Source organism: Rasamsonia emersonii, assembly GCF_000968595.1.
Source record: "Rasamsonia emersonii CBS 393.64 chromosome Unknown ctg1118621759976, whole genome shotgun sequence".
NCBI classification, from domain to species: Eukaryota; Fungi; Ascomycota; class Eurotiomycetes; order Eurotiales; family Trichocomaceae; genus Rasamsonia; species Rasamsonia emersonii.
This window is the reverse complement of record NW_013563311.1, coordinates 38,537-61,352: the sequence shown is the minus strand read 5'-3', so window position 1 is coordinate 61,352 and position 22,816 is coordinate 38,537. Positions and strand designations below refer to the sequence as shown.

Here is a 22,816-nt window from a genome sequence, read left to right as displayed (position 1 = left end):
ATTTATGCTTCTACTTGCAAACGCATGCATATTAAGCTCTTGCAGATGCTTTAAAGGCGCATTACTAGACTATACCTTCTGATTGAAGATGTACCGTACATATGTTAGCACGGCTTTTAGTCACAATAAACGGAAAGCTAGAGAGAAAGTTCTTGTCTTGCAAACCACATTGCAATGATGCAGCATTTCAACAAGCTGACACAGTCAAGCTGGTGTAGTCTATGCTAATACACGAGCTAACCATAGCCTGGACGACCATCGGCGCTTATCAAGAGTCCAGGCTCTGCGGATCTACTTGTATTATATCAGGTCTTGTCAAGAAAGAAATGCTGCTGATTCAGTTTTCCTATCTACACCTGGTAAGGATAAAGTTAGACAGATAGAGGTATGACTACCATATTCAGATATGGTTCTGGTATATTTTCCCCTATGACCTCTGAGCTTAATACTATATTTATCCCTCTTTTTTTAGATATTATCTTACCTTCTTATCGTTACATAGACTAGATTAATCTTATTGATAGGAACTTCCTATTTTTAAGTAGAGGTATAGTGATGAGAATTCAAACGTAGGTCTAAATGCATAGCTATCTCTTATTGTTTTCCTTTTTCTTACTTTCTTGTTTTTTTTTCCTTTTGCGTCTTAATGAATATTTGGTACATATACAGAGACGACAAGCATGTACATACATTTCCTACGAAATAGACTCCACTGAATTGACATGCGATATTCCACGGTGTCACGGGCACTTCTGGTGTCTTCTAGTCGTACAGACTCGTACTATCAAAACAACTTCCGTAAAGTGTCTGCATCCGACATTTACTGACATCTTTGTCGACGTTATCATGGGCTGTGCTGTTCTGTTCTTTGATCAAGGACACGTCTGAGATATGCCTTGCGCTGGTCTAGTTGATGATGGTTAGTCTGGGTATAAAGTACTTCGGACAATTATTTACTTTTCGTTCCTTAAAAAAAAAGAATGAATGTAATGTCGAACTACACGTCTGAACAAGCTTCCATAATGGACTAAAAGCACATCTCTCCGCAGGCTGTCATCTTATCAAGTTCATGCATTAAAAGAAGAAAGGAACCATGATATCATTGCAGGATGAGATAGGTCATGTATTTTAACTGTTATCACGTCGTAAATAGGACATTGGATGTGCTTACAGTTATTGTTTCATTTATTTTGTCTAGATCAGTGGGCATTAAACAGCTAATTGGGATGTACTGTACAGCATTAGATGTTGATGTAAGAGTATGTGTGCTTGCGTGGAGACTATGGTTTCGAAATATATATATATATATGGCAATAAACGCGCAGAGTGGTAATAAATGAATGACGATTTATATTTAAAATACCGCTCACACCATTGGGCCATGCAGACAAACTGCCCATCCAACGAAGATGCTATTTACTGGCAAGACCATATCCCTGTCTTTAGGCTCTGCCTGATGTCATTGCATAACCGCGGTCCATTACCTCGGGATTCCGGTTGGGAGTCGGATACGATCTGCGAATGTGGGGAAGACAAAGCTTCCCCAAGCTTCCCCGCATGTCGGATATGGGGGACGGGTAACGGTCATGCTTTGATTGCTGGATGCTGTACGCTAGTCAGTACGGAGTAGACCTGACTAGGTCATCCCTGTCTGTCAGTCAGCCTCAGCTTCTCTTCATCAACTCATATTATTATTAGCACATCATCGAAATCTCAGATACTAATCGAGTACATCTGTAACCAATACTTTCCAGCCATACATCTTTCTTTCTTTGTACCTATCAATGGTCTTCACACCCCCGTCGTGGCTCCCCAACTTCTCCCCCGACTCCATCCCCGATGACGTCCCAATCTGCGAGTTCATCCTCAACGACGCATACGGCCGCGCTCCGCTGGCCACAGCCAGAAAGCCATTCGTCTGCGGCATTACCGGTCGAGGATACACCGCGACAGAAGTCAAGCAGAGGGTGGACGCGCTGGCGCGGGGGTTGGCGAAGGAACTGAACTGGGCGCCGAACGAGGGGTCGGAATGGAATAAGGTTGCTGCTATTTTTTCTGTCAATACGGTATGATATATCTATCTCCGGCAGAGTGTTTGCGTATGGTTATTGATTGGGTTGGCCTAGATTGATACCCTCCCTCTCTACTGGGCTATCCACCGTCTGTCCGGCATCGCCTCGCCCGCCAATGCATCCTACTCCGTGTCGGAGCTGGCGCACCAGCTGCAGTCGTCTGGCTCCAAGGCCGTCTTTACGTGTGCCTCACTCCTGCATACTGCCCGTGACGCAGCGGCGAAATGCGGCATTTCCGACAACAGGATCTATGTCATCGACAGCGCGGTCTGCGATGACAGCGATCCCGCAGAGACGAGGAAGTTCAAAACGGTCAATGCGCTGATCGAGGAGGGATCGAGATTGCCGCCGCTGCAGCCGCTGTGTTGGCAGAAGGGCCAGGGGAAGAGACAATGTGCGTTTCTGTGCTATTCCAGTGGGACGTCTGGCTTGCCGGTAAGTAATTCCCCCCAGGATCCTCTCCAGGATTCTAGAGGTATGTAGCTAGATGACAGCATGCTTGCTGACGATATATAGAAAGGCGTCATGATCTCCCACGTCAACGTCATCGCGCACGTACTCATGATGGCTGCGTTTGAGCGCCCGACTCGCCGCGAAGACCAGCGCGATGCGATCCTGGGCCTGCTGCCGCAAAGCCACATCTACGGGCTGGTCGTCATCTGCCACGACGGCGTGTACCGGGGCGATTCGATCATTGTCTTGCCCAAGTTCGAGCTCGTCACGCTGTTGGAGTCGATCCAGCGGTTTAAGATCAATGCGTTGATTTTGGTAGGATGTGTGCCGGTTGTAGACGAATGCTTAGTCTACTGACGTGGTCTCTGCAGGTCCCCCCAACCATCATCGTCATGACTAACAACAAGGCCGTGCTGGACCGCTACGACCTGAGCAGTGTGCGGGAGATCTACAGCGGCGCTGCACACCTCGGCCCTGAGACGGCCAGTCAGCTGCAGGAGCAGCATCCGTCGTGGATTATTCGAGGAATATACGGTAGTTACCTGTTCAACCAGGAAAGAGGAAAACAGACTAATCGTGCTAGGTCTCACTGAATCTACGGCTGTCATCTCACACACCAGCACGCACGATGTCTATTACGGCTCTTGTGGCTCTCTGCTCCCCGGCTATGAGGCTAAATTGCTCGCTCCGGATGGGTCAGAGATCCACGAATACGACACGCCCGGAGAGCTCGTCGTGCGCGGTCCGCCTGTCGTGATGGGCTATCTGAACAACCCGAAGGCCACTGCTGAAACCTTTGTCGATGGGTGGCTGCGGACAGGCGATGAGGCGGTCATCCGGAAGAGCGCCAAGGGCCACGAGCATGTGTTTGTGGTGGACCGAATCAAGGAGCTGATCAAGGTGAAGGTGTGTACACCATGGAATCGTTGTACTGGTGTGGTGTCTGACCTGCACAGGGCCATCAAGTGGCGCCCGCCGAGCTGGAGGCGCATCTCCTGACGCATCCCGGAGTCGCTGATGCGGCTGTCATCCCTGTGCCAGACGAGGCGGCCGGAGAAGTGCCCAAAGCGTTTATCGTGAAGAGCAGTTCCTTTACTGGCAGCACATCCGAACTCATTCAATCCGTGACTGCGCACGTCGAACAGCACAAGGCGCGGTACAAGTGGCTGAAGGGAGGCGTCGAGGTGGTTGACACGATCCCCAAGAGTCCCAGCGGGAAGATCCTGCGACGGCTGCTGCGCGACAGAGAGAAGACGCGTAGAGCGAAGCTGTAGTCCATAGATATCATATACTTATCGCATGAATAGATATCGTTCATCAAAAACTCTCTTCATTCGTACCAAAACTTTGTTTCTGTCTACTGTTTCATCCCCGCTCATACTCACTCTTCGCCTCCTCGTAGTAATGTGCCATCTCGACCCCGGCCCGCGAATACCCGCACTTGGCATAGAAGCCCTCGTTGCGCTCTGCGCAGTCCAGAATCGTCTTGTAGCAGCCGACGTTGACGGCGATCGAGTCGAGCGCGTTGATGAGCCGGAGGCCGAACTTTTGGCCCTGGTGGTCTTTGCAGATGGAGATGTCTTCGATGTGTCCGATTGTGCCGAGGTTGTGGATGCTGAGAAAATAAACCAGTGAGTCAGTTCTCTCTCTCTGCGTATGTGTGTAGTAGGTGACTGTACGTACAACTTCCTCTCCACAACCATCGCGCCCGTTCCGACTATGCGATCGTTCCGCTCATCGACAATCACCACGCAGTAGTACCATTCCTGCCCGTGCGCCTTCATCCAGTCGTACCGCTCCAGGAACTGCTGTTCCGTGATGTCCCCCGTCGCGGTCAGCGTCTGCAGACATTGGAAGAAGCCGCGGTGGTAGTCGTCCCGGGCGAGGGGGCGGATCGTATACCCGGGCGGAAAGGAGGATGCGACGGCGGGGGAGATGAGGGAGGGGGAGAACAGGAAGTTTTGTTCAGCTGTCATGGCGTGAGTGCCATGAAGGGGTACAGGATCGTTGAGGATGGATGTTGTCCTGTTGAGAGTTTAAGCCTGGAGCAAGGCATGTGGGGGATCGACGTTGTAATGTAACGAGATCGGTAACGGTGTTACATCCCGCTCGGCGATAAGATAGATTCTGAGTCGTGATTGGCCAGATAACCCACCAGCCGTGTTTGCATCTGTATTGTGTTTTGCCCCGCCAGACCCTAATAAAGATCTGGAGATGTACAGTATGTCAGTACGGTACTGATAGAGTGCATCTTAATTCATGACAAGGATGGGAGATATAAATGGTAACTAAGCGAAGTAGTATCTCCGTAGATAGGGCTACATCTAATGTTTTTTGTATCAAAATTTGTTTTTTTTTGTAGACTTTCTTCTTTGCTTGTTCTTAATTTTATCTAAGATTGAAAATAAATGATTTCGAAGCTGTATATATTTCTTCCCGGAGGAAGATTATAATGACTGACCTGAGGTGACAATCGATACGAAAGATTGACAAGACATCACTTCCAAAACAGCATGTGACCAAATAAGAATCTGTGGACCAAACACATCGCATGTAAATATCTTATAAATATCTTATAATAGCCGCAGCTAACAAGACCCTCCTCATCAAGAAAAATCCATAATCACTTCATCCTGATTTGTCCGCCATCCTACCGACAAACGCACTTGTCAAACCCATAAGTATAGTAGCAAAACCCATTGTTGACCTCGCACTGGGAATCCGCCTGCAGTCGATTCTTGTCAGAGCACGTCGTCCATCAAGTAAGAAGGTAGTAGTAGCACTTACACAAGTGCACAGTCCACCGGGGTCCTTGTACTGGCAAACCTGGGTTTTTGGGTTGCATTGCTGAGATTGTTCAGTATATGATATATATACCGAGATGTGAGAAAATGGATGGATGGATGATGGATGATCTTACGCCGTAGTTCGGTGGCGGGATTCCATCGAGAACCCCAGCATGAGCTGAGACGATGACGCTCGAAAGGATGAAAAGAGTTGGAATTGCACGGAGAAGATTCATTGCTATAAACAGTGGAATTCAGTAAGATGATTGATACGTGTTTAGGAGAGGAATGAAGTAGTAGATGGTATTTCTGTCATCTAGGTCTTCCAGAGGCAGAGTGAGGTTTATATCCCTAGGCCTTGATTCATGAGAACAAAGAAATGCAAGACATATTGCCGAGATTCCGTAGTATGCGGTCTATATCCAAACAGCATTCGACATCAGTACGATCATTCCTTATTCGACATAGTTGACCTGTCAGGTTACATATTCCTGACTGCATATAGCTGTCCATAATGAGCGTGGCCTGGTAGATCATCCTCTGAAAGAGACTGAACACTAACCGAGTTTAAGCATTGAGCGGTTTAAGTACTTGTACTACTTCTACATTCCTGCATGTACAGTTCATAAGAACGAGTCTTTGACTGCAGGTAAGATGGCGTAAATTGTGGTGCACTGATTAAAACAGAACTAATACTATACCCTGTAGGACAGGGACATTGTATACAGATCTATTTTCCCGATTCGGCAATTCACGGATTTACGAGTAGTTGAGCGGAGAAAAGCTATGTGATTTGCAAGAAATACTTTCGGGAGTTCATATTATTTTTTCCTCATGGCACGCCATCTAATCAAAACGCAGGACTATGAAGTGCAGACCACCGCTGCTCATTTTCCAAAAGCATAACGATTCCTCTTAACTACTTGAAAATCCCACTAGTGAACCGGGGCAGGACATCCTCCAAGCGGCCGGCCAACAGGGTTGCAAGGGTCTGGACCGCCGCCGCCGAAATAGCATGTGTCTGTGATGGAGAATTATCAGGATCAGTATCATTTCGATGTATTTCGAAAGTCGACCATGAACACTAGGTAAACAGCCAACTCACTGTCTCCCTGGCAGTAGCAGTAATTGCCCATCCCGTTGTCTGGATCAGCCCTGTAATTAATAACCAAGTCAGCATTTTTTCCTCTCATCATGTTCATTGAAATGAATGAAAGAGTGAATGCGTGCTTACTGGTTGTAACAGGGCTGCTTCTGGGCCAGAGAGAAGCTCAGCAGACTAAGGAAAAGAATGAGCACTGCAGTGGGAAACTTCATGATGACAATGACAACGCCGTTTGATTAGAAAGGCATGAAAGTAGGAAAGTTGTGTCGTTGTTTCCTACAGTTTGAGAAATGACGCTGCTTTATATGCCACAAACTTGGACAGATTCTAATCACTTGATATGGGGATTGGCCCTATTGGGATTGTTACGAGTCATGCACTATTGAAAGGACACAAATGATTTCGAGTTCTGTCTAGCTGGATATGTCCGTTTGATACTTGTGCGACGTCACCCTTGGCGCTGGACTGCGTCAGTACGTTAAGTATATTTTACTTAAATTAGGTGCATAATAGAGCTTGTAAACCAGATATACTCGTAGTAGTATAGGACAGGAAGGTCAGTCTTAAGACACTAATCGGTTGGCTTGTATGGAGATATCATTTAAAACTCGACAACCCAGAGAGACAATATTAAATGTCCTTTTTAGGCTATTTTATTTCCTGTAAATTCAAAACTTGGAATCTCTGCCACCGCGTTTGTAAAACAGATACTTAAGGATTAGGATTATCACTGGATCTCTGCTAGTAACTAACTGATCATCAGCTAACCTAGGTAGATACGAATAGTCCTTCATTTCGCATTTCTAGCTGCTGGAGGATTAGTGTTCTTGCGATTGTTGTCCGTATGGAAAGTGAATTCAATAATATTTCGAGTCACATACTTCTATTTCAATAATGACGGAAATCCATTCATCCATTCATAACGCCTCTTACTTTTTTTCCTTTTCGAAATATGCTCGTGGCCTGGTTTCATTGGTAGAATTCCAAAAACAAAAAAAAAGACAACAAAGCAAAGCTTCATATTGGATCATATGATCAGAAACCAGCAAACAGTTTGTGTAACAAGATGCGTACATTTACAGTACATACCTAAGAACGCCTGCTGCTCTAGCAAACACTTTCTTTGATATAACCTTAATTCACATCTCGATTCAGTGTTCCATATCAGCAACTGGAAGAGCTATATATTAATAGGAAACAGATCTGATTACTTATCGTCTTCTATTATCTCTATCTCTTGTGCCACTTCCAACGATAATCAACTTCTTGCGATCTCTTTCCAAAGATGGTTAGATTCACTGAGATGTGACACTCCAGCAGGAATGTCCATTAAGAACTCGCAGAGGGAAGGCTTGTGGACGTAGAAGTGCTAATCCAAGTCACTTCAGGCTCCGTGTCGTTGGCGAGAGCGGCAAGGCCCGATTGCTGCACCTGCAGCCAATCATTGCTCCGGTCGAACCGGTCATAGTTTGGAGCGGCCCCTGTTGTGTTTGTGATTGATGTTGATGCTGTCTGTGTCTGGCCCTGGGAAGTTGGGTTAGCGAGACAGACTCCTGAAAGAAGAGGAATCATACCGAGCTGGTGAGTGTCGACGTGGTTGCAGGATCGGTCGAAGTGGATGTAGGATCGGTTGACGTGGTTGCGGTATCGGTCAATGTAGTTGCAGTACTGGTCAATGTGGTTGCAGCATTGGTCAATATGGTTGCAGTATTGGTCAACGTGGTTCCAGTATTGGACTCGACACTTGAAACTGGCGGATGCTTGCAGCGCGGGCTCGGTTGATGAAGTCCTCTTTTCTGGTTCTGCGCCCTCCGCCAGCTCCAAAGGCGAGCCATCTGGATTCTTCCTGAACGCAAGAACATTCTGAAAGTTCTCTTCAACCTTCTTGAAGGTGTCAGAGCGTGTGTTAACCCTATAATTTCCATCCGCGTCCCTGACAACGGCGTCGGCGAAGATGTATCGCAGCAGATCCAGCTAGGTCGCATTGTGCGAACCGTCACGAAGCGCCTGCATGGCATCGGCCCCGGCCTGCGCCATGTCGAAGGCACTGACCATGCCTTCGGTGATCAGGCTTTGATAGTCTGCCGTGGGTGTCAGCACATGGGTGGATGGACAGATTCGCTTCCAGGAAGCACACCTCGCGGTTTGGTATTCTTGCAAGAGTCGTCCAGGTACCACGCATGGGAGCTACGTATACCAGCCATGATAAAGGTAAGAACGTTGGCGATGAGGAGCTTCATTCTCTAGAATCGATAGATAAGATGACCAGCACAGGAGATGGCATCGATGACAGACCATCACGACACGCTTTATAGACGGACTGCTATGTCCGAGGCAAGCATTCTTTGACTGTAACATGACGGATTTCCGCTTGCTGAGGAGCCGACATGACTGCATCCGACCTGCGGGGCCGTCGAACAGCGGAAACAAAGCGAGGACTCGCTGGATGGGATCCGTACACACACATACTTTCCTCGGCAACCGGGCCTCTCCGTGGATCAACACTTGTAGATGTCTTTGTTCTCTTTCTCTGGCGGACTGCTTTTCGTTTTTGCACTCTGCTAAATTTGACCGTTGGCGAAAGAAAGGTTTGGCAGGCTGTGCTATCACGTGGGGCCAGTCTTACAGCCTGCACTCCGGCGATCGCCTGCACTGCCACGCCTCTATCCTCCAGAACCCAGGTATTTCATCTTCCTATCTGGCTGTCATTGTTACCAATTGCCCATCTGCATGTGTTTCCTGGATGGTTTCAAGTTGAAGATAGACTGACTGTCAGCATTGGCATTTTCTGTGACTCCAAGAGCCCCTCATCACCATTATCATCAGCCTCATCACTTCTCACCTCCTTCCACTACTCCAGGATAAATCAACGCCAGCAAGCATAGCGGCAGCATGACTAAGAAACTGATTGTCTGGCCCTGGGAAGACGACCATGGTACTCGCATCGACAAGGTGCGAAAGAGACACGCTCCGGAGCCACTGCCGGAGCAACGACCGCGGGCCATCACGCCCCCCTTGCCAGACAGCAAGCATGGCAAATCCAGGACTGCCAGGTTCAGGAGACTCATTCGCAACGAGACCACCCCGCAACGCACGCTTGATCAGCATCAGTCGCCGCTGATCGGCCTTCTCCCCCCGAGATCCGCTTGCTGCTCTGGAAGCACGTGCTCTCGGGATGGAGGCTGCACGTGGTGCGTGGCAGCCGCCGCAAGCTGGTCGCCATTCAGTGCGGCGAGGATCCTGACCTTCCATGCTGCCAGAATCGCTGCTGGGGCCGTGACTCAATGATGGCATTTCGCCACAATGGTGAGGTTGGCTTTTACTCGGGTCAATACCCGGAATCTCCGGCCGTCGAGGCCAACCTCCTGCCTCTGCTCCAAACCTGCCGTGTGATGTAGTCCAGCCCCGAAGGATCTGTTTGTCCATCTCGCTGACTGGCTAGATACACCGAGACGGTGAACCTGCTCTACGAGGGCAACGTCTTCAGCTTCAACCACGCAGATGCCATCGTGTACATGTCACAAACGGTCCTGCCATCACGGCTGAACCGGATCCGGACCGTGGAGCTTGTATACAACTTTCCACCTCGCTACTACAGAAAGAGGAGAGACCATCCCGGTTACGATGTAGACACCTGGGAAGAGACCTGTCGTGTGCTGGCCAGCATGACTGGCCTTGAAGAGCTGCAGATACACTTAGATTGGCCCAGATTTTATTTCTATGTGCCAGAAGTAATCCTACCCCTGTTTGCGCCGCTGCACCAGATTCGGCAGACCAGAGTCTTTAAGGTCCACGTACCCTGGGAAGAAGTCCTGGACGATCTTTGTCACGTCGAGGGTATACCATTTCGGATTCTCGCCAGCGGCCTCAGATACGAAAAATGGAGGTCGTTGAAGGGCTCAGCATGTTGCAGATTTCCCAAGACGTGAATGTCATGTCATTCCTTTTTGGCGAGTCTGCTACAGTGTCGGTGCTATGCGCAGTGGACCCTGTTGTCTTTCAGATAGAAGATAGGGTAGTGAGTTGATGATGGCATGAGCTGAACAACAGGAAGACTATCTCATTAGGCACAATTCTGATGACGCCAGCTGGTGGAGTTTCTTGCCAAAATCCAGCGCATCTTCAATGTCTCCTAGCTGGCATGGCAAAAGGCATCGAGTTCGGATCAAACTACGTAACCTATGAAGTGCAAACCCTTCTTCTGCTTCCTGGACGCGCAATGGCTAATCCTATAATTCTATCTACAAGGAATGTTGTCTGTTCTTCGGAGTCGGGAGGAATATGCGGACCAACGCGGAGGCGGCGCAACACATTAGGCCGACGGCGCGGACATGGCTGCAATGAATTCCCCCGACACAATTTATGTTGGGGTGCTGGTAACATCAACAATTGCTGGTAGAACGTATGTCATTGTGGATTGTTGCTTCTTGCAGATGGGGGGCGCCTCATTCATGCAGACAGGCAGCCCAAAGCCATCCTGTCACTCACCGACCTGGAGGAAAGCTGCGGAAGTCAGACAAGTCAACAACGTTAAGCCGCCCTCCATGAACTCTCCAGGCGGACCAGACGTAGCAGAGCTCAATCACGATGGAAATAATAATGGCGCACTCGAAGCGACAGCGCCGCAGGAGCATATCGAGTCCAATGTCTCCCAGCCTTCCCACAAGGGCTTCCGGTTCTGGGCGATCATGGTCGCACTCTGCATTACAGGCCTGCTGGGAGCACTTGAGAACACCGTCGTTGCGACCTCGTTGCCGACTATTGTCCGGGAGCTCGACATCGGCGACAACTACGTCTGGATCACGAACATCTTCTTCCTCACCAGGTGATTGTTTCACCACCTGCGTCCCCATGCGGCTCTGACGGGCCACTGAACAAGGCTGACACGCGGCAACCTTGAAGCGCGGCTGTGCAGCCTCTCTTCGGACAGCTGGACAACATCTTCGGCCGGCGCTGGCTGGCCATGTTCATCGTGGCTGTGTTCACGCTCGGCAGCGGCATCTGCGGTGGTGCCAACAATGGCACGACACTCATCGTGGCACGGGCTATTCAGGGCATTGGCAGCGGCGGTGTCAACATGATCGTGGACGTCATCATCTCGGACCTGGTGCCCCTGCGTGAGCGCGGCAACTACATCGCCATCGTGCTGATCGTGTACTCGATAGGCACGTCGCTGGGGCCCTTTGTGGGCGGCGCCATCGTCCAGCACAGCACGTGGCGCTGGGTGTTCTACATCAACCTCCCGGTAGGCGGCGATACGCTCGTGCTGCTGTTCCTGCTCCTGCGGGTCAAGTCCAACAAGATGACGTTGCTGCGGAAGGTCAGGCGGATTGACTTCATCGGAAACGCGGTCATCATGGCCTCTAGCGTGTCTGTTCTGTATGCCCTGACATACGGAGGCTCACGCTACCCCTGGTCAGATGCGCGCACCATTGTTCCCTTGATGCTTGGCCTGGTGGGAATCGCGCTGTTCATGGCCATCGAGGGCTCGCCCTGGATTCGCGAGCCCGTGACCCCGCCGCGGCTCTTCGCGCACAAGATGGGCGCAATCGTCGCCATCAACACCTTGATGAATTCTATCCTCCTGTACTGGGTCATGTTCTTCCTACCCATCTACTTCCAGGGGGTCCTACAGTCCAGCCCTGCCCGTTCCGGCGTGCAGATGCTGCCGATCGTGCTGGTGGCCGTGCCGGGCGCAGTCGTAACCGTCATCGTGCTCTCCAAGTTCGGCCGCTACAAACATCTGCACCTGGTGGGCTTCGCCATCGTGACCATCGGGCTGGGCCTGTTCAGCCTCCTAGAGACCTCGACTGCGGAATGGGTCATCTTCCAGATGTTCGCGGCCGCTGGCTCCGGCATGATCCTCAACACGCTGCTGCCCGCCTTCCAGGCCGGCCTGCCTGAGAGCGACCAGGCCTCGGCCACAGCCAGCTGGGCTTTCATCCGCAGCTTTGGCAACGTGTGGAGTGTCGCGATTCCGGCGGCCATCTTCAACAACCGCTTCGATGACTTGTCGTCCCGCATCTCGGACGGCGCCGTCCGGGCAGTGCTGTCAGGCGACCAGGCCTACGAACACGCGACGGCCGCCTTCCTGGCCACCCTTTCGGACGCGGTGTGCACGCTAGTCATCAGCATCTTCGTGGATGCCCTCCAGAGGGTGTGGTATATCTCCGTCATGTTCTCCAGCGTGGCCTTTATACTAGCCTTGTTCGAGAAGGAGATCCCGCTGCGCACGGAGCTGGACACGGAGTTTGGCATGGAGGAGACGAAGGACAAGACGGGGGATGCCCCCTCGAAGGACGTGGAAAAAGCGTCCAGCTCGAGCTCCGGGCTCCAGCAAAACCAGACCGTCGAACGGGTCGTGTGGGATTGAGGGATGCCTCGCGGTGATAGTGATGCTGCTCGAGAAAAGCAATGCTTCATCTAGAGATCTGTCACTGCTCTTTGCAGCGGACAGGGGCAAAGAGACATTGTCCATTCGTTGATCGAAGATAATGCTGACATCAACGTCAAAGATGACTGTAAATGGACAGAATTGCACCATGCAGCCGAGCAGGGGCATAAAAATACTGTCGAGCACCTGCACAAGAATGGCATCAAAATAAATGCCAAACTACATTTATAATGACGACATTGCATGATGCGGCCGCAGGAGGGGATATAGAGACTGCCAAGCTGCTGATTGATCATGGTGCTGACGTCAATATCGAAGATTCCAATCACAGGACAGCATCAGACTATGCAGCTAAAATGGGTTATGAGGATGTCGTCAAGCTGCTACGTGACCATACCTGGAATATGTAGAATTGCTTCTTGCCGAAGGATTATTCAGAAGACGAAATCGAAACCCTGTGGTGTTACGCCGCTTGCTGAGACTATCGAGTGACTGCGTTTGTATTGATGTCATTAGCTGTTGAACCACATATGACATGTGTCGACATTTCGTGGATTTGACAGCTGATTCAGATCTCTGGCTGCTAAAGTTCATAGGTGAATCCAAATATCTCATGCTCACCAGTAAATTATGAACTCCTGCGTATAGGAACTCGTACAGGAATTCTTACATCAATTTTAATTCCAGCGATTCTGATGTGCTGATGAGGCTAGTTGGAACTAGCAATACGCAATTGACTAATACATTGCGTCTGTTTCTTAAATGATAAATGTCCTCATGGCGCCTTAGGTGCAGTACATGGCATAGCTATCACTCAGAATAAGATACTGCAACTCGTGCGGCTGGTGTTATTTATTAGCTTAAAAAATAGCTACCAAGACCTTGTTCCCATATAATGTTATTTCTTGTGTTCCATTCTTTTTTTTTCTGTACACTAGAGACCTATTTTCTCTGTTCTGCGGCCTGGCCTCATTTACAGCAGCGGAGTAGAGACATGCTACCCATTTAGCGTAAATCTGCAGCAAAACCTAGAACAAAGGTTTAATCCCCGATGACGCTAAGCCCTGGCCGGTTGAAGCGAAACTCCGCGCATGAACTGTTCAAGACTTCTCCACGTCGATCTCGCGGAATGTCGCGAAGAAGGTTGCTATTAGTTAAGTCTGTAACGTCATCCTCTCTGCAGAACATTTGAGGCAATGTATTACTTAGAAAGGATTAGAGCAATCTAACGACTTGATTAATGAAACATAAAACAATAATCCCAAAGAGCCCACCGTAAATACTCTAGGCATGGCTCTCGACTATAAATGCGATGGTGGTGTCACTTGAGACTGCGTTCTTTGAAAGATTTTTAGTTCTTGTGTAATAATTCTGCTCCAAATCAATTCTTCTCCCCTAAGGCAAACGAAAAATGAAGCAGACAGCAGTCCTCCCCATTCTTCCAATCCTCTTCACCACCGCTCGCGCGGGCAATATCCTCTGGAGCGGAATCTTCAATTCCTCCGTCACGGTTGCGGACTTTGATTTGTGTTAGTTTGCTGCATTCACAGTCACCTCGTTATAGCTATCAACCGTCTAATTGACACATCCAGGGTCCTGGTCCAACCAGATCGAGCCATGGCAATGGTACATCCACGGCAGTGGGCCGACGAGCGAGTATCTGGGTCTGTCGCCTGATTTCAAGAATCCAGCGGATACGAGCGATGCGCAGGGCATAAGGATTACAATTGTACGGTACATCCATCCCTTAGTACAGTAAGGCTATGCTAACATCCTGCTTCCAGGATGGAACGTCCTTCTGGGAAGGACAGAATATGGAACGGACGGAGATCATCCCTCAGACGTCCCAGAATCTCGGCACAGGCCATTTGTACTATCATTTCTCGCTGAAGGCGTCGAGTGAGAATCCGCCGAATGACACGTTCGAGCATCAGATTGCTTTCTTTGAGGCAAGCCTACCTCTAACCCCTCTCCTAAACTGTATTGTACTGTACATACTCATCGACGATAGAGCCACTTCACCGAAATAAAATACGGCACGCTGAGCGGACAAACCGCCCCGGATAACACGCTGCGCTGGGACGTGCAATCCGTCACGCAGTGGTCGACGCAACTGGTGCCAGACAACTGGTACAACTTTGCGTACGACATCGACTTCGACGCGGGGACCGTCGGCCTCTGGGCGTCCAACGGCTCGGATCCGCTGCAGCAGGTCGTGGCGCCCATCAGCGCGGCGACGTCGACCAATTCTGAAGACTGGCACGTCGGCGAGTTGCGTTTGCCCAACGGTGGTTCGGACCCGGCGCCTGAGGACTGGTACTGGTCTGGTATTTGGATTGAGCAGGCTCCTATTACGACGAGCATTGCGGGGCCGTTGGCTAGCTAGAAGACTGTGAAGAGCACTGCCTTGGGAAGTCACGGCTCGTTACTAGCGAAGATCAGGATGGAATAAAATGCGAGATCACTAATTCAATATAGTAGGATCAGATATATCCTGATAAAGAATATGCTCCGATTAAAGTATTTCTTCTCGGACTTCACGGTCAGATAAAAGAGATGACATCTTTTTATCTGATCTATCTCATTTCCAGAGTCTTAGTTACACTATAGAAACAAGATGGTGACAGCTTATTATCCTTATACAGGATACTGAATAAATGGAATAGTAGTGTAAATTATGAGACAATAATTAGAAGAAAAAAGACTAGCAATCTATAGATTGCATTGCAAATGGAGTACTTAATTCTGTTGCACATTCGTATCGATCGGATAATTACCATACGTATTACTGTATGTATTTTCATTATATTAGGCTCTTTGGAGAAAACAAAAATAAATCCAGAATGGGAATTCTCATAAACTTACAATCGCTTTTATCTCACCTGTCTGATTGTAAATCCTTATGTTACCACTTAGTATAGCTCTGTCCTTACCAATCATGTCAGCAGTGTATGCAGGTTTAGATCCACAGCAGAAACTCCGAAGAATACCTGAACCTGGGACATGGTATTACGGCCTAGTACATAATCTACCTATATACTTTAAAGCAAAAATGTAGCGCACCAAATACCACTTCCGTTCTGGGCGCTGGAGGAGCAGAAGGGAGCAACAGTGAGCAAGGCGGGAGCAGCATGCTATTAGGCCTGGCCAGCACTGCCTCCAGCTATATTTTCCCAACTGTATAAGCCTCAAAGTGGAATTTTGGCCTCACCTCTCTTAATTTTGGGGCAGCAGGGATATCTCTGTTAAACTTATTTGAGGTTATACAACTTCTCATTTTCCTTTCTGGGCTTAAAGTCTTTACGCTATGACCAGACATATAATGTATCAATCTACAGGTACAATCAGGCAGCAATATTCTCTTATATTCCATAACAAAGCTATAAGGCAATGGGCTAGGACCATTCATCAGATATGCCAAAAAGACTATCATTACCTGTAAAACCAATTATTTAACAGACCTAGCGATCCATATAGTGGCACAAGGTAATGTCGCGAATCCTCACTCACAACATTAATTAATATGTAACAGGTGCAAATGGGAGTAGCAGGGAGTGACAGGGAAGAACAGGGGTTGCAGGATCAGAAAGCTCGGTCCTTCACTAGTTAATGAGAAGTTCTATGTTCCACGCTACCATGACATCATTATCTTTTACACATGTGTATACTCCAACATGCTCACTGTGATTGAAAATCACGATGGCCACTTCATGTAAAGGAGCATCATCAATATGATACTAACCTAAGTGTATTTGAGGATCTGTTTCATTAGGTTGAACCAACAATGACAATCATGAGTGATTATGCTTCAATTATGCACTGCTCGATGCAAGAGTCCACTGGCCAGTTGCAGCCATTCAACATCCCACAGTGGATTTACATAGCTGTGGTAGGTGGGTATAATTTCTGGGATGGATATTATCGCCAAGCATAGTCACAACCTCAGATCGATTATCTACGGCAGAACGCAGTGTGGTACCCCAAAATTCCTGAGCCAAGCTTATGCTTGAATGAGATGTCCTTCCTCGGAGAGGATCCGTTGGTTCCCGGCTATCGACCTCTATATTGGACTCTTTTTGGTGGCGCCAATGGTCGAGAACTTCGCTCCTTAACCGCAATATCGGTCAATATGCTCGAATACCGTATGGGGGTTTACTACAACCATGAGGAAGATCCGAGGATTGTCTTTCACCTTGGCTATGATCCGTCTATTCCTAATCTATGGGAGTTTTCAGATCGAGGCAACTTTTCTGTCGATGGCCAGATGGGGAAATTATTGATGCTGTATATGTTGCTGTCCAACACTATTCTAATGATGAAGCCTGTTACCGACACTTCAGTCAAGGGGTTCCACAACGTTATATGGTATGGAAAGAATGGCATTACACAAATATCAGAGATATATCTAGTTTGATACCGAATGCTAATGGTATTCAGTTTCTACGAATCGTGGTAGGTTTTGGTTGTTCCAAGACCATGGCGCCCGGGAGCTCAGAACGAGAGAGGAAGCAGAAAAACAAGAAAACCTGCAATTTAAAAAGCTAGAAATAACACCCGAGACAACTATAATTGGATTTTATGCAGTAAAGGTGAGCTTTAGAGTATCACTTACTCTGTTCCTGGGTTGGTTTATTTGCAAAGCTAACAGAGGACTAAAGAATCTTGAGAATCATGTTTTCAGTCTGGGAGTCATATCAGCCGCAATCAACGACCAGAATAGGAGATGATGTAATCACCTCTACTATAAAAATATTAATTTCCGTTTTTGTATACTGTCACGTACCTCTGTACATAGATATTAGGAAAGGGATATAGCTAGAGTTATGGCAAAAAGAGATTATAACAAGAGATATAGTTAGTAAGCCCGGCTAGAGAGTAGATGACAAGGACTACTACTAAAGCATGAGAAATAATAATAATATATAGTGAGGAATATATAGGTGGGGAGCCCGCCTGGGAAGTAGTGGATTGCCTCCCTCAGAGATACAAAGTCCTTGGCATACTGTAACCAGGTAGGTATTTTCTCTCTTCAAATCAGTCGAGCGAAGCGAGACCTAGAAGGCTTGTATTCTAGATGTTGAAGAGAATACGTACAACAATGCTGGGCTTAGTCAGAAAACGGCAGTGAAGGAGATACATTTTCGTGTGAAAGTACCAAGGTAGTTTAGCTGGTAGTTTAGCTGATTTTCGTGGAATAAGCTAACCCCTCGCATTACTTTTAGACACTAACCCCCGCATATCCAGGCAACCAGCGTTTCCCCGGAAAGGACGGGGTACCTAGAAATGAAGTATGTAGGACAGATTATTTATCCGGTTGTTAAGTAGAGGCATCCTGAGATCCTCTCGTTAAAACTTCTATGCCGGATTCCATCTAGAAATTTTGGTTAATTAGTTCCAGCAACGAGTATCCTTAACCCTAAACTTAGGTTCTCTTTTCTCTATTTGGAAAGATTACGCACGATGCTCCCCCTCAAAGGCAGATCCTTGCTGGCTGTCGTCACCACCATCACGTCCCTTGGCTTTTTGATGATTGGTTTCGACAACGGCTTGATGGGCGGGTTTGGTGAGTTCATTCTCTCCGTGATATCTTAATATAGTGAAGTTGATACCCAGCAGTCAACGGACCTCAGTTTGCGGCGAGCTTTGGGAATCCGAGCGCGACCATGATCGGTGTCTTTGTCGCGATTTACGAAGGCCAGTTTTGCTACTTTAACATGGCAAGACTATTAGCACAATGCTGATACTTTTCTGGCGTAGTTGGAGCCTTCGTCGGCGCTGTCATTACGTCCCTCGTCGGGGAAAGCCTCGGTCGTCGCAAGAGTATTGCCACTGGCTCGACCATCATGATCGTTGGCGCCATCCTCCAAGCAACGGCCTACTCGCGTGCACAGCTCATCGTCGGCAGAATTGTATCCGGTATCGGCATGGGCTTTATCAACTCGACGACGCCGGTCTTTCAATCCGAGTTTTCGCCCCAGGGCAGCCGAGGAGTCTGTACGTCATTCCCATTAACATATGGCCCTCTTTGTACGTATGCTGAGGAAATTAGTCGTCTGCATGCAAATCTCCACACTCAACTTCGGCATCATGCTCGTCTACTGGATCGATTTCGCCTTCGCCAACATCCCCACCAGCGCTGCCTGGCGCGTTCCTACCATCCTGCAATGCTTCTTTCTGTGTCTGCAGCTTCTGCTCCTGCCTTTGGTCCCTGACACGCCGCGGTGGTACGCGAATCACGATCGACCGGAGGACTCGCTCATGGTTTTGAGGAGACTCTTCCAGCACCGCAAGTCGGAAGAGTATATCTTGCGGCTTCACCGGGACATCGTCCAGGCTGTTGCTGTGGAAAGGACGCTTGGCGCTGGGACCTGGAAGGATATCCTCAAGAGCGACATCATCAAAAGTAGACGCAGGTTTCTGCTTGCGTGCGGAATCCAGATCATGCAGCAGCTGGGGGGGAATAACGCGGTACTTTGTAAACATATCCATGATATTTGCAGATCCCTCAAAATCAATTCTTCTAACTGTGCTAATGATGCCGCAGACTATGCGAACACGCTCTTCCAGAACAGCGTCGGATTCTCTACCCACATGGCTGGCCTCATGTCCGGGTATCTGAACACCTGGTTCTTCGTCGCCTCGTTCATTCCGTACCTTCTGATCGATCGTGTTGGTCGTCGACCATTAGTTTGTATCCCTGACCCTATTTTCTGGCCTACACTAACTTCTATCAGTTAATGTCCATGATCGGCCTCATGGGCGCCGTCATGGCCGTGCAAGCAGCGTTGATCTACCAAGTACAGTACAACACTCCCATATCCAGACCCGCAGGCATCGCTGCGTCGGCCATGTTGTTTGTGTACCTTGGTGCTTTTGCTGTGGGCTTTCAGTCTACTGTTTGGGTGTATCCGTGAGAACTCATCCGGTTCCGGATAATCACAGCGAAGACAACTAACTGCCGCCTGAAGATCGGAGATTCTTCCCCTGCGTCTTCGGCAGCGAGGGTCGTCCGTCTCCACAGCCTCGAACTGGATCTTCAACTACATGGTTGTGCAAATCACGCCTCGTAAGTACCTGACGTACGGTATATCAGAATCATACCCTGCTAATACGATACGACACGACACGATGCAGCGTCAATTCAAAACATCGGCTGGAAGACATATATCATTTTTGCCGTGTTCAACGCCTGCTGGGTGCCGTGCATCTACTTCTTTTATCCTGAAACTAAGGGGCTGCAGCTGGAGGATGTGGATAGGCTGTTCTCGAAGACGGATGATCTTACGACGCTGGTGGATGATGGGACCAAGACGGACTCGGTCTGTCATGTTGAGCATGGCGTGGTTTGAGGAAGTAGTCGGGTCAAGGAAGTTGAATTATTATTCCTTACCTATTGTATTCCGTACTGCGGTATTATCGAGACATGAATAGACATCGCAGTATCAATTTAGCAATGCTATTCGATTGGGAATTTCCTATTACGACGTACTGTACCTAGACAGTTCCATGGCAATCATTCTATGTTATATCCCCAACAACGCCCCCCTTGTCTGATCAGCCAACTTCGCCCTCCACGCCTTATGCTCATTCAGAAGAAACATCTCCCCCGCCGGCCCGAAGCAGAAATTCGCACAGCCCCCCGGCACGTAGATCTTCCCGATCAGACTGCCTCCCGGCGTCCAGACGTGCACGCCGTCCCCGCATCCGCTGTACACGTTGCCCGCGGTGTCGCACTTGATACCGTCTGGGATGCCGCAGTCCGTCATGGCAAATAGCCGCTTGTTGGCGAGGAAGGGGGCGCCGTGGAGGTAGATTACGTCGAATGCGTAGCTGAGTTGTTAGTTTGGTGTTCAACAAAAAGAAGAGAGAGAAATGGACGAGATATAAACAGCAGAAAATACTTACATCGAAGCCGGCCGATCCGGCTCATAAACCCCCTCGCCATGCACCGCATCCGTATCAGTGATATACAGCGTCTTCTCATCAGGCGAAAAGCACAGGCCATTCGGCTTGCGGATCCCATCCGCAACAGCACGCACGTCGCCCGTCCTGGGATCGTACCGATACACCTGGCTCGGCAGCTGCGGGCGCGGCCGGATGTCCTGCTCGTAGCCGTACGTCGGGTCCGTGAACCAGATGCTCCCGTCGGAATGCACCACGACGTCGTTGACCGAGTTGAACCACCGCCCGTGGTAGTTGCTGATGATGGTCTGCGTGCGGTACGGCGGTGTCGCCTCCATGTACACCAGCCCGCCGGGGTTCGTGAACGTGCCCTGCTCGCAGAAGAGCACTCCTTCGCGGTAGTTGACTCCGCCGTTGGCCATCTCGATGCCGGGGTCGACTTCCTCGACCGTGAACGTCTTCGACCCGCCGCCACCTACCCGCTTGAGCTTCGCGATCTGGATCTTCTTCTTCCCCGCGACTTTGAACTGGTTGCTCGTGATCCAGACCTCGTCGTGCGCAGGGATGTAGACGCCTGCCTCGTGCGCGAACGGGTACGCGTCGTTCTCCGCGATGACGTCCAGCTCTGGCGCGGGGCCTAGGATGGAGAGGAAGGTGTCATCGTAGATGATGAAGCCGCCGTTGGGCAGGTTCTTTGCGGCGGCGGCGCGGAAGAATTCTGGTTTGTTCGACGCGACTTCTGTGCGGGGATATCGCTGGCAGGGTTAGTCTTGAGCCGCAGAATTATGTGCTGAATTCAATGGATAAAAGCGTATCGTATCACTCACCTCGCAGTTCGGTGGGAGAGCCATATTGCTTGCTGTGTCGTTGCTCCTAAACGTAGTCTGGACGTGCCAGACACTACTCGAACAGGCTGACTCTGGAGAAGAAAATCTTGGCAGATCTCACCTCCTCAGCTTAGCTATATATTAGCAACGCGTTAACTGATGACGGAGGGCTTGGCTCTTGCCCTATGCGAATCGGCGTTCTCTCCGACATCGCGTGCGACGTAAAGCTGCGGCTGTTCCACAGTCATGGAGTCTGTGGATTCGTCGGTATTCATCCGAGTGGATAGTCTTCTGCAGGTTTAAGGATCGATCCGTTGGTTTTTTATGGCGCTGTGGTGTAATTCTCCAGTGGTGGAGCGTTGTGTAGGAATCCAAGATCCGCATGGTGGGGAAGCGGGGTGTGCCGATGCACATAATTGAACTTCAGGAAGGAATCAAGTATCTCATCCACATCATATAGCACCGAATGCATGTTCTTTTGTCGTCATGGAACTTGGAATGGCAAAGCACAGAGATAACCAATTCGTCCAGCTGATAGCCAGTACAGTCGAGCATCGTAAGTGCCATCTTTATCGAAATAAAATATTACGGAGTAAATTGGTCCAGTAATTCTGGTCCAATAAAATCATATCCATTAATAGTACCGAATTTAAATTCCGAGAATAGTAACTAAAATATCTATTGAATTTAGTCGTAATTGAGCAATTGCGAATTTATTAACGGGTGTCATATAACCCTAATATACACCTCTTCCCTTCAAATGAAAGCAATTAGTCATGAGTTCAAAGTATAGTACAGTTCAAATGAGTCAATTCCAGCCTAGATGCACTATCACTTAGAGATAAATTTGATAATTGCCTACCTGTAGCTATGAAGTTTTTAAATACTATGTTTCGTCAATACAGTCAATCAAAATTGTTTAGCGTTAAAAAAAAAAAGTGGAAGAAAAAGACAAAATAATTTACTGCCAGCTTGCCTCGACATCTAAAATTGGAAGATTCTTCACAGTCTGGAGATTAGCAATGTCCTAGGTCCTATTGGCTACAGGGGCTGTGAGGCCAATTAACGACCTGGATGAAATACCTCTCCGCCTGTCTGCCCGGACATTTAATAGAATCAGAATAGCAATATAAATCGAGGTAATAATTCACGATACTAAATTGGTAATTAAGTTCCGGTAGGATAAAGTATACAGAGAAAGGAACATTACTATTATGTGTCTTACGTCTAATTGAGAACATTGAGCTTCTAAAAACACACCCAACAAAGCAAAAACA

General features: G+C 48.8%; 8 protein-coding genes across 8 annotated transcripts; 5 read left to right on the top strand and 3 right to left on the bottom strand.

Annotated features, from left to right (window-relative positions):
- Nucleotides 1–891: 891 nt before the first annotated feature.
- Nucleotides 892–4,160, top strand: T310_1128 (4-coumarate-CoA ligase; the record flags this gene model as incomplete). The annotated part of the gene is made up of 10 exons (XM_013476018.1): nucleotides 892–919; nucleotides 1,174–1,259; nucleotides 1,388–1,615; nucleotides 1,755–2,066; nucleotides 2,127–2,507; nucleotides 2,589–2,840; nucleotides 2,897–3,059; nucleotides 3,109–3,431; nucleotides 3,482–3,681; nucleotides 3,833–4,160. 10 exons carry the CDS (start codon nucleotides 892–894, stop codon nucleotides 4,158–4,160), a joined length of 2,301 nt encoding a protein of 766 aa, XP_013331472.1.
- A 3,585-nt stretch (nucleotides 4,161–7,745) lies between these two features.
- Nucleotides 7,746–9,842, bottom strand: T310_1127 (uncharacterized protein; the record flags this gene model as incomplete). Its single annotated transcript, XM_013476017.1, has 7 exons — nucleotides 7,746–7,940; nucleotides 7,991–8,328; nucleotides 8,411–8,497; nucleotides 8,554–8,659; nucleotides 8,712–8,818; nucleotides 8,886–9,079; nucleotides 9,259–9,842. The coding sequence occupies 7 exons, from the start codon at nucleotides 9,840–9,842 to the stop codon at nucleotides 7,746–7,748; spliced, it is 1,611 nt and encodes a 536-aa protein (XP_013331471.1).
- A 905-nt stretch (nucleotides 9,843–10,747) lies between these two features.
- Nucleotides 10,748–12,789, top strand: T310_1126 (Multidrug resistance protein fnx1; the record flags this gene model as incomplete). The annotated part of the gene is made up of 2 exons (XM_013476016.1): nucleotides 10,748–11,241; nucleotides 11,412–12,789. The coding sequence occupies 2 exons, from the start codon at nucleotides 10,748–10,750 to the stop codon at nucleotides 12,787–12,789; spliced, it is 1,872 nt and encodes a 623-aa protein (XP_013331470.1).
- A 1,432-nt stretch (nucleotides 12,790–14,221) lies between these two features.
- T310_1125 (uncharacterized protein) lies at nucleotides 14,222–15,196 on the top strand (the record flags this gene model as incomplete). Its single annotated transcript, XM_013476015.1, has 4 exons — nucleotides 14,222–14,339; nucleotides 14,403–14,539; nucleotides 14,595–14,759; nucleotides 14,822–15,196. The coding sequence occupies 4 exons, from the start codon at nucleotides 14,222–14,224 to the stop codon at nucleotides 15,194–15,196; spliced, it is 795 nt and encodes a 264-aa protein (XP_013331469.1).
- A 399-nt stretch (nucleotides 15,197–15,595) lies between these two features.
- T310_1124 (uncharacterized protein) lies at nucleotides 15,596–16,325 on the bottom strand (the record flags this gene model as incomplete). Its single annotated transcript, XM_013476014.1, has 5 exons — nucleotides 15,596–15,598; nucleotides 15,676–15,806; nucleotides 15,874–15,973; nucleotides 16,022–16,142; nucleotides 16,321–16,325. 5 exons carry the CDS (start codon nucleotides 16,323–16,325, stop codon nucleotides 15,596–15,598), a joined length of 360 nt encoding a protein of 119 aa, XP_013331468.1.
- A 278-nt stretch (nucleotides 16,326–16,603) lies between these two features.
- Nucleotides 16,604–17,669, top strand: T310_1123 (uncharacterized protein; the record flags this gene model as incomplete). The annotated part of the gene is made up of 4 exons (XM_013476013.1): nucleotides 16,604–16,699; nucleotides 16,745–17,175; nucleotides 17,267–17,399; nucleotides 17,613–17,669. The coding sequence occupies 4 exons, from the start codon at nucleotides 16,604–16,606 to the stop codon at nucleotides 17,667–17,669; spliced, it is 717 nt and encodes a 238-aa protein (XP_013331467.1).
- Nucleotides 17,670–18,270: 601 nt separating this feature from the next.
- T310_1122 (uncharacterized protein) lies at nucleotides 18,271–20,159 on the top strand (the record flags this gene model as incomplete). The annotated part of the gene is made up of 6 exons (XM_013476012.1): nucleotides 18,271–18,373; nucleotides 18,568–18,804; nucleotides 18,860–19,497; nucleotides 19,545–19,720; nucleotides 19,779–19,876; nucleotides 19,945–20,159. The coding sequence occupies 6 exons, from the start codon at nucleotides 18,271–18,273 to the stop codon at nucleotides 20,157–20,159; spliced, it is 1,467 nt and encodes a 488-aa protein (XP_013331466.1).
- A 107-nt stretch (nucleotides 20,160–20,266) lies between these two features.
- Nucleotides 20,267–21,563, bottom strand: T310_1121 (Uncharacterized protein; the record flags this gene model as incomplete). The annotated part of the gene is made up of 4 exons (XM_013476011.1): nucleotides 20,267–20,304; nucleotides 20,444–20,640; nucleotides 20,716–21,467; nucleotides 21,540–21,563. The coding sequence occupies 4 exons, from the start codon at nucleotides 21,561–21,563 to the stop codon at nucleotides 20,267–20,269; spliced, it is 1,011 nt and encodes a 336-aa protein (XP_013331465.1).
- Between the last annotated feature and the right edge of the window lie 1,253 nt (nucleotides 21,564–22,816).